The sequence below is a fragment of the Monodon monoceros genome, unplaced genomic scaffold (assembly GCF_005190385.1).
Source record: "Monodon monoceros isolate NGI ecotype Baffin Bay Population unplaced genomic scaffold, NGI_Narwhal_1 Super_Scaffold_6, whole genome shotgun sequence".
Taxonomy (NCBI): Eukaryota; Metazoa; Chordata; class Mammalia; order Artiodactyla; family Monodontidae; genus Monodon; species Monodon monoceros.
In genome coordinates, this window is record NW_021703783.1 from 78,136,471 (window position 1) to 78,146,541 (window position 10,071).

Consider the following 10,071-nt stretch of genomic DNA (forward strand, 5'->3'; position numbering starts at 1 on the left):
CAGATGACACTGGGATCATGAACCCCTAAGTTCTGCTGAGCCTCTATTGCTAGTAGAAATAGCTCTTCCTCCCCCTGAGGTAGTTGCCTTGTAGGGTGTGCTGATCCTTCTCAGAACCAGTTGTCAATACCTCCCATTGCTTCTAGGCCCCATTGCAGGAAACCCTAGAAGGTAAGATAAAAAGTGTGCAAGATTTATATTAAGAGAAACCTGGGCAACACACATGGGGATGCAGGCTGAGAATGTTTGGTTGGATGTGTAGTAGTCAGCCTCCAGGATGGCCCCAATGATCTCCACCTCCCTTCCTACATCGTATCAGGATTTGTCTGCATGACCAGTAAAATACAGAAGTGATGGTGAGTCACTTCTGAGATTAGGTTATAAAGGACACTGCAACTTCTGTCCTGGTTGCTCTTTCTTTCTTGAATTACTCTGGGGAAGCCACGTCATGAGGAGCCCTATGGAGAGGGCCACACAACAAGGAACTGAAGCATCCTGCCAGTTGCCAAGTTTGCGACCCTGAAAGCAGATACTCTGGCCCCGGTCAAGTCTTTAGAGACCACAGTCCCAGCCAACAGCTTGCCTACAACCCTATGACAGTCCCTGAGTCAGGCCATGTAGTTCAGCCACATCCAGATTCCTGACCCTCAGAAAATATGAAATAATAGTATTTGTTGTTTTATGTCCCTAAATTTTGGAGTAATTTGATAAGTAGCAATAACTAAAAGAGAAGGAATATAATGGTAGATCAAGGCAAACTTACTGATATGAGTACAGTAAAGAAAGTGGCCCAGTCCATTGTTTTAGCTCAGATTGCTGAGGGTGTCTCTAACAGTTTGGCTGAAATTTAAACTCAGTGGCAGCCCATATTAAATGAAATTAAAAGGCTAGACTGCCTTGGTACACTGAATAGGAAGGCATTGACAAAGACTCTCTCCTTGACCAAACTTTAGTTAGGCTACTCTGAGACCTTTTTCCACTAAGCCCATCCTTGGGCAGGATCATAAGGAACCCAAGTGTAGCAAGAATTCTAAGTCGGTTTAGCCAGAATCTCCCAAACTTGGTATCTGATCATGCTCGATACCTGATCAAATTCCTCATCTCCCAAGTGATGTCTGATAACCTTGGCCTGCCTTCTGCAAGAATCCTGTGAGGTGAATTTAGCAAGAATTACCTTAATCTCTCAGTAACTTACCATCCACTGACGTCCCCCTCCACAACCTCGGACCCCAGCTCTGCTCCTTGGCTAAAAATCCTCAGTTTTAGAAATTATTTCACTGAGAACTAACAGAACACAAATTTCTTTTGCTTAAGCTACTCAGTCTGAGGTACTTTGTTATGACAGCCTCTAGCAAGCTAATACAGCAGATTTTGACTTAGTGATGAGTGATTAGAAAACCAAACAAATGCCAAAAGTGACAATTATTACCTCTAGAGGAAAACAGATCATTCAAGATTAGAAATATAATTACAGCATTCACCATGGCTTCCTATAAATAGTAGTCATCATAATGTGAACACTAAATATTGATCCCACCAAAATTATTATTGAGCTCTATTCAAAGGATGGGGAATTGAAAAGATTGAAGCCCATGATATCTGCTTTTTAAAGAAAATGTCCAGTTTCTTTCTTAAGAGGATAACATTTTAACTTTTTCTAATATTGTAATGCTAATTTTCTACAAAAATCTTGCATGTTTATATAGGAACAGAGTTTTAGGCAATATTGCTACCATTGGCATACATGACAGCTCAATTTTTCAAGTCCATTTAATAAAAAAAACAAACAAAAAAGGAAGAAAAAAGAAGAAGAAGAAATTATCTCACTGAGTTTTCACAAACTCTTCAAGATATGTATTACTCCCATCCAAGACCAGCTGCAAAATCTGCAGGGCCCAGTGCAAAATGAAAAACACAGGGTCTCTTGTTCATTAAGAATTTCAAAACGGTGACAGCAGAACATTAAACTAAGCATAGGCCCTGCATAACTGTATAGGTAGCAAGCCCATGAGGCCAGCCCTGCTCCCACCATTTAAGAAACAGGTGCACAGAGATCAAGTAAATTCCCAAGTTTACTTTAACAATAGCTGGGAAAATGTCAGAGCCAGAATTCTAACAGAGGTTTGATCCTTACTAAACTCTTTCCAATTAAACTAGGCCTTTCTTTGTTTAACTGAATCTAATGAAGATTTTCTAAATTTATTGAAAACAAAATCTGCTGCCAGTCACTTTCACTCTAGTTCACCCCTGTACTCCCAGGTGTTAAAAATAATTTACTGAATGCTTTAATGTGTTATATAAACTATTGTGATGAAGCAGCAAGCTGTCTTAAGAGTTCTTGCTACACATTTCCTTTTAAAATACTCTCCTAAATGCTGATGGAAAATTCAGACATGTCTATGTGTAATGTCAATGGATGGAACTTAAAAAAAAAAGAACCATAATAGCAGAAGCTGTGACACAAAAACTGTACTTTAGTGACATTCTAACCGCAAACCGAAATAATATATCATCGCGTATTCGGATTTTTTTTTTTTTTTTTTTTTGCGGTATGCGAGCCTCTCACTGTTGTGGCCTCTCCTGTTGCGGAGCACAGGCTCCGGACACGCAGGCTCAGCAGCCATGGCTCACGGGCCCAGCTGCTCCACGGCATGTGGGATCCTCCCGGACCGGGGTATGACCCCGTATCCCCTGCATCGTCAGGCGCACTCTCAACCAGTGCGCCACCAGGGAAGCCCCGGATTTTTTTTTTAGGTGACTAGTATATTGGGGCTCATTTAAATGAAAAGAAAGTAAGCCCCAGACTCCAGGAGAGACGTTTGAAGGTGAATGGACAAAAAGAGAAGGTCACGAGCACAAACCCACACAACTCAGAACACCGGCCTGGAATGCGCGCCTGCGCAAAAGGAACCCTCCTGCGCAGAAGCCGGGCCGGAAGGGCTAGGGCGAGTGGGGCGGGGATACAGCTGCTAGGAGAACGCGATGACGTTAGGGCCTCGGCGCTCTTCTTCGCCAATGGGTGCAGCCAGTCTGTAGTGACGCACTATGTGCGTCGCGCTGACGACGGGCGAAAGGCACAGATCTAAAGACCCGGAGGACGTTCGGTCTCTGTGAGCCCCAGCCTTTCCGAGGGAGCGTTGGTGTGTTCGCCATCTTAGGGAGTGAGTGTGGCTCGGTCTTACCTGCAGTGCGTGCGGGGAGCGGAGCGCGGAGACCCGGTGGGGCGCTTCTTTAGCTGTAGACCCCGTTGGCCTCCTCCTTTGGCGAGGCCGCGGTGACCTCCTCAAGGGCGCGGAGGCGGGAAGAGGCAAGGCCTGGGTGCGGGGGTGGTCCCAGGGTGCCGGTGACTTTAGCCGGCCTAACGGACCCCTTTGCCTTTCCTCTGACCGCCGCTTCCTCTCCCCCTTAGCAAGATGTTCTCGTCCGTGGCGCACTTGGCGCGGGCGAACCCCTTCAACGCACCCCACCTGCAGTTGGTGCAAGATGGTCTTGCGGGCCCCCGCAGCAACCCCGCCGGGCCCCCGGGCCCACCCCGTCGCTCCCGCAAGCTGGCGGCCGCCTCTGTGGAAGGTGAGGTCAGACCCTGTCCCGATACGGTTGTGAGGTCCCCTCGGCCTTCGTGGCGTGCTCGGCCCGGAGGACAGGGAAGGACGCGCGCCCTGCCCGCGGCAGCGCAGGAGGGCGCCCAGTTGCTTGTCCGAGGATGTCAGCTCGTTCCGCCCGAAGCCGGGTGTCGGATCCTTGGCCCTCCCTCAAGGGCGTGGAAGGGTCTAGGCCCTGCTCCCTCCGTGACCTCCGCGTCCTCGAGCGAGTGGAGGCATAGAGGCCGTGACTAGCTCCTTATCTTCACCGTGAGCCCGCTTGGTCAGCCGACTAGGCCATTGGGTAAAGTCTTCATCCTAACCACTGGCCACCGCAGTTCTAACTGTATTATCAGTTCTTTGATTTTGCTTTCACTTTCTTTTTAAAAATAATTGTTTCCTCCCTTTAGTATTCCCGGAGTCTAATATTAGTTGACACAAGGTATGTGTGATAACTGGGTAACTCTTGTTTTAATGCGCCTGATTGGCTTGTAGACCCGGAGAGACCATAGAAAGGATATAATAGATAGGAATCCCTTTGATCTTATCTCTCGGGTTTCTTAATGATTAGACCCAACTTTATTTTAACTGTGTGTATTTTAAATCCCAGTGGAGTGTATTTATAGAGAAACCTGAAAACCTAATTGCAGGAGTACAGAATATGTTATCTACCTTGTACCTGTAAAATGTAAAGATTTAAAAAAAAATTATTACGTGTTTCTGTTCTGTCTTTAGTGTGAGGAAAAAACCCTTACATCATCATTCGGTCCTTCAATTTAGACAGTTAAATCTATGGTCATTTGTGTAGTAAATGTATTTGACTGCAGGAATTTATGTTTATCTATTTTTACACTATAGGGATCCATAAGTGGGGATAGTATTGGTTAGTGGCCTTAGAGGTTTGCAAGCTTTTACATGATTTAAGTTGGATTGGTACTTAGAAGTGTGTTCTTATCAGCCGTTAGTAATTTGAAGTTTGACTTTAATTGGAAGAGCTATTAATGATGTAGAAAACTTTTTTTAAAATTTATATGGCAAAACGAGAGAGAGGTAGTATCTCACAGATAAGAACCTTCAAAATCTTTAAATGATTGTTTTGATTTTGGCAGTGAATTCCTTGCTCACACTAGGTGGAAAATTATCTTTCAGTTTACTTGTAAATGGTGGGCAGAGCTGTTCAGTTGTGATACTACTTTTTCACAGGGAAATGTAGTTCTCTTGCATTCCCATGGCCTTAGTCACCTCTGAAGAAATACTTACTTGATTTTTTTTTTTCAATTAAACAGAGCAGTATAGCTGTGACTATGGATCTGGCAGATTCTTTCTCCTCTGTGGACTTGGAGGAATTATTAGTTGTGGCACAACACATACAGCATTGGTTCCTCTAGATCTGGTTAAATGCAGACTGCAGGTTTGTTTTTGCATGTTGGACTAAATAAAACATTGTTGAAACATGGCTGTTACCTACTAACAAGCTGTGTGGAAACCTAACTGTCCAGGAGGTAAGTTGATAACCAGTAACATGAGTATTATATTAAAACGCATGGTGTGTCTTGTCTTATTACAGAGTACAGTTGTGAATATGGCTCTGCGAAGTTTTACGCACTGTGTGGCTTTGGTGGGGTCTTAAGTTGTGGTCTGACACACACTGCTGTTGTTCCTCTGGATTTAGTGAAATGCCGTATGCAGGTTTGTATTGAGATGACAACATTGAACATCTCTTCTGTGTGTGACTTAATTCCAAGTAATATTAAAGGACTTCACAATTGAGAAGAATGAAGACGTTATATGACTGCCGGAAATTTTAGTAGAACACCAAACTCAGATTTCTTTAATGCATGATTTTTACTTCAATTAGTGTTTTAAATCCAAGAAATACCTCTTTTAAAATAAGAGTGAAGGTAGATTGTTGATCTCAGACTCTGGTTGTAAGTGGTTCTTGCTGCTGGGCTGAATTCTGCCTAGAGTTCTTCAAGGCCTACCGATTCTTTTTTGCTCCAAATAGTCATTTTACAAGCACTTACACGTCAGAGTAGGCAATCATTCTTTGTGTATTATATGATGTAACTTCATGTCTCTTATTTATTGATAAGATCAAGGCAGAGAACACGATAGATTAAAAAACTCTCACTGTGTAGTGTTTAAAATTTGTGGGCATAGCTTCTTGCATATTTATTTACATAAAAGGTTTTCTTTTACAATTAAAATGTCTTAATTAGGATTATTGAAACACAAATAATCAAACATCAAAAATTTATTTGTCCCAAACAGGATTAGCGGTCTACTTACCTAAAAGAGAAAGGAAGGTGAAATGTTAGCAGGGAGAGGAAGGTGATGTATACCAGCCCTTCTAGTACTGGCAGAAATAGATGAAGATTTTTACCCCCATTAGTTAATAGAATGAATATTAAATACACTTTTGCTAAAACTTCTTATGCATGTCTCTTAAAGGGAATTTAATTTCTTAACTCAAAAGAGGGTTTTCATGTTGATGTACCTTTTTAACTTGTATTTAATTTGATTGTCTTAAGTTCACAAAACTTTATAATCACTTAATGGGTTAGCATATCTCAAGGATATAGACTTAATTATTGTTTATGAAGTAGCTTTAAGACTAATTTTTAAGTGGTAAAAAGAGTTGGGTGGTGGGAAAATCTTGTGTCAGTTTTATCATGTATTTTTGTAGGAATTTTATCCTCTTAACTAACTCTCCAAGACTTAAGTCTGACTGAAAGAAAGCTAGACCTTACTGTACAAAAAGTTACATTTACAAAGATAATAGTAGACATTAAGCTGATATCATGCAGTGAACTTGTATTTACCTACCTTTTGTGTAGTTACTAAAGTTTATATTAGAACCAAAAGGAAAAACTAATAATAACAATTAAATGTTTGTGAGAAGTGTTATTATCTCTGTTGTACATTTTTTTTCTTCTTCTTGTTTTAAATAAAGGTGGACCCACAAAAGTACAAGGGCATATTTAATGGATTCTCAATTACACTCAAAGAAGATGGTGTTCGTGGTTTGGCCAAAGGATGGGCTCCGACTTTCATTGGCTACTCTATGCAAGGGCTCTGCAAATTTGGCTTTTATGAAGTCTTCAAAGTTTTGTATAGCAACATGCTTGGAGAGGTATGTAATTTATCTTTGAAATTGAAAGTTCTCAGCTTTTAGGGACTTCCCTGGTGGTCCAGTGGCTAAGACTCCACGCTCCCAATGCAAGGGGCCCAGGTTCGATCCCTGGTCAGGGAACTAGATCCCACATGCCGAAACTAAGGCCTGGCACAGCCAAATAAATAAATATTTAAAAAAGAAGAAAAAGGAAAAAAAATTCCTCAGTTTTTAACATAAAATATAAGACCAAAGAGGATCTTAGATTTTTGTTTGACTCACCTTTTTTTAGAACTGAGGAAATAGTCTCAGAAAGGGTGAACAGTATGTTTCAAATCATAAGCCTGTTTTTTTTTTTTTAACATCTTTATTGGAGTATAATTGCTTTACAATGTTGTGTCATAAGGCTGTTTTAACATAAACAGGATAAGAAAAAACTATTTCATTGGATTTCAGTGCTCTTTTTATTGTGCTGTGCTGCTTTCCAAATAAGTTGGATTTGAGTTTTTTAAAGAGGATTGTAGTATCCTGTGTGAGTTCAAGGGTCAACTATCCTTGGCACCTAGACATTCAAAAAATATTCAGTGTACTATGACTGATGAGGTTATGAGAGATACTCAGTCTCATGTGTGTTATCTGTGGACTGTGATAAAGAAACACTTAAAATGTCTGAAATTTAACTGTTGCCTAGAACTGTCTCTTAAATTGAGAACAGCCAGTGCAGCAGCAATTCATGTTTCTCCTTATGTTTTTCATTTAGGAGAATGCCTATCTCTGGCGCACATCACTATATTTGGCTGCCTCTGCCAGTGCTGAATTCTTTGCTGACATTGCTCTGGCTCCTATGGAAGCTGCTAAGGTTCGAATTCAAACCCAACCAGGATATGCTAACACTTTGAGGGATGCAGCTCCCAAAATGTATAAGGAAGAAGGCTTAAAGGCGTAAGTAAACATTTGCCTAAATATATAGTATAAAAATACTCATTTGAGAAAAAACCGCATTTGTTAGCATTAAACCTGCCAGACTTTCTCTTTTTCATATCTCTTTCCCCCTCACATAGAATGTAAACTCTAGGGGCAAGGATAAGTTGATACATGGCTTGGACCCTGAATTAAGGGTTTTTTTTTCCCCTAAAGTTAGAATCATTTGTCAATCTACAAATGACTTGATATTTGACCTAAATATTAACTCTTAACTTGGGGGTTGGGGAGTGCCCTTGTTAGAATTCTTGTCATCTATGTTCACAGTTAAGAATTTGCATATAGACAGGCCACACATGCTTCCTTAGATCCACCTTTGTGGATGCCAATCTTGAGCTGAGTTCTACTTGTAAACTTACTGTTTCTTGTAGTTCCAGTGAAAGAAACATCCAGCAACTTTTTTGGTTGTATAGTCAAAGGTGCTTGAGTCATTGGCATGTGAGATAAATATACCTGCATGTTAGTCTTAGGTTCTGATAGAAATGACATGCAGTAGTGCTGCCATTTTGTTACTATCAGGACTTGACTGGTGTGCGGACACTTCTGTTAATAATGAAAAAGTCTGCTGGATGAATATATGCAACCGAGTAAAGAAAGTCTTCTGATTTCCTAGATTCTACAAGGGGGTTGCTCCTCTCTGGATGAGACAGATACCATACACCATGATGAAGTTTGCCTGCTTTGAACGTACTGTTGAAGCATTGTACAAGTTTGTGGTTCCCAAGCCCCGAAGTGAATGTTCGAAGCCAGAGCAGCTGGTTGTCACATTTGTGGCAGGTTACATAGGTATGAATTATTTAGAACATACTTGTCTGTGAAATTAAGAATAATCATTTCCAGTATTGGCCTCTTTTGTGAGGGAAAAATATTCCAAAGAAGTTTTATCTTTCCATTGCGTTTTATACACTCTTCAGGATTCATAAATACTTGCTAATTCGTTCCTAAAATAATTGTTTTGTGGTTTGCATGTTATAACTAAGCTCGGGAATGTATTGACTTCACTGCTGTGCCTTTTTTTGTTGTTTAGTTTTTCCAATAACAAATTTTTAATACAAGAGAAAGTGTTAAAATCTGAATATAACTTGAGGGATTGTTCTGTTTTACAGAGGGTAGACTGCTTTATAACTTTTCTTGTTAGTCTCACTCTAAAATATTTTTTTAAACACAAGAAAATTTTATTACTCATGAAAATGTTGTTGGCTGTGATGTGAAAATTTTTTTTAACTGACCCCATATTGGATCATTTATCTTGACTTTTTTTCAGCTGGAGTCTTCTGTGCCATTGTTTCTCACCCTGCTGATTCTGTGGTATCTGTGTTGAATAAAGAGAAGGGTAGCAGTGCGTCTCTGGTCCTCCAGAGACTTGGATTTAGAGGTAAGATTTTTTTTCCTCCCCTCTAAAGAAAGAATAACACTTTGGAGTATATTTTTCACTCACATTTCATATTTTATCAAGGTGTATGGAAGGGACTCTTTGCCCGTATCATCATGATTGGCACTCTGACTGCACTGCAGTGGTTCATCTATGACTCCGTGAAGGTCTACTTCAGGCTCCCTCGCCCTCCTCCACCTGAGATGCCAGAATCTCTGAAGAAGAAGCTTGGGTACACTGAGTAGATGAAAGCAGATGTGGACTGAATCTGCTTGTTGATCAGTGTTGAGGAAAATGCAGAAGGAACTTTTATATATTTGACAGTGTAGGAAATTACCTATTCCTAATATAATAACTGTAGTACTCTTGCCAGAAGCAAGAATTTCAAACTTACTGTTGAAATAAACCCAACTGTTCATGGTTTGTCTGTGACTTGATAATTATTTTTAAAACTAGTTTTTAAAGAATTAACCCTAAAATGGAAAGAATTAATGCATACATTAGAACCTCAAGGAAAAAAATCACTGTTGGTTGAATACTATGATCCCTACTCATAAATTGTCATGTTTCAGGATTTGTCACTCAAGAGAGTTCTTACATTTTTAGGAACCATGCCCTAAATTTTTAAAAACAATTGTTCAGTTTGAATATGGATAAATATTCATTTGTGGTTTATTTTGACAAGTACATTTCCGTATATAATCAGATTTTTCCAACACTTAATATACTTTTAAAAATCCTAATCAGTGTGCTAATCCTTATTTGTAAAAGAAGGTAATCTAAATTAGGCTGTTTCTTAGAATGATAGCTTTTTAGAAAGACCAAAACATTTGATAGCTAAAAACTATTTCAGGTAACTTAATTCTCCTCACACAGATCTGACTTTCTAAATTACAAAAAAAATACCATAAACTATTTCCGGTTTTGTTTTTAAGAAAGGCATCTGCTTGACACCTGTAGTAGGTGAATGCCCCTGGGACGGTGGCACTTCGGCATATTCAAGCATCTGGAATTTGGTTTAAGCC

The 10,071-nt window shown here is 40.2% G+C and overlaps 1 protein-coding gene and 1 non-coding gene across 3 annotated transcripts; both read left to right on the forward strand.

Moving 5' to 3' along the window:
• The first annotated feature begins 3,014 nt into the window (after positions 1 to 3,014).
• SLC25A3 (solute carrier family 25 member 3) lies at positions 3,015 to 9,469 on the forward strand. Of its 2 annotated transcripts, none has more exons than XM_029206198.1 (8): positions 3,015 to 3,161; positions 3,410 to 3,570; positions 5,149 to 5,270; positions 6,535 to 6,714; positions 7,454 to 7,635; positions 8,288 to 8,460; positions 8,939 to 9,049; positions 9,131 to 9,469. In XM_029206198.1, the coding sequence occupies exons 2-8, from the start codon at positions 3,414 to 3,416 to the stop codon at positions 9,289 to 9,291; spliced, it is 1,086 nt and encodes a 361-aa protein (XP_029062031.1). In that variant the 5' UTR covers positions 3,015 to 3,161; positions 3,410 to 3,413; the 3' UTR covers positions 9,292 to 9,469. The 2 variants fall into 2 exon arrangements, with proteins under 2 accessions (XP_029062031.1, XP_029062032.1); XM_029206199.1 differs by having other exon boundaries at positions 3,124 to 3,140.
• LOC114886269 lies at positions 7,968 to 8,216 on the forward strand. The gene has a single exon (XR_003791277.1). It is a non-coding gene; the product is annotated as a small nucleolar RNA SNORA53 (small nucleolar RNA).
• Positions 9,470 to 10,071: the final 602 nt, after the last annotated feature.

Excerpts from the sequence above, each read along its gene's own strand:
- SLC25A3 (XM_029206198.1), top strand. The coding sequence starts at position 3,414 with ATGTTCTCGTCCGTGGCGCACTTGGCGCGGGCGAACCCCTTCAACGCA. Across the intron at positions 3,571-5,148 it reads GGCGGCCGCCTCTGTGGAAG|AGTACAGTTGTGAATATGGC; the intron begins GTGAGGTCAGAC and ends GTCTTATTACAG. Across the intron at positions 8,461-8,938 it reads ATTTGTGGCAGGTTACATAG|CTGGAGTCTTCTGTGCCATT; the intron begins GTATGAATTATT and ends ACTTTTTTTCAG.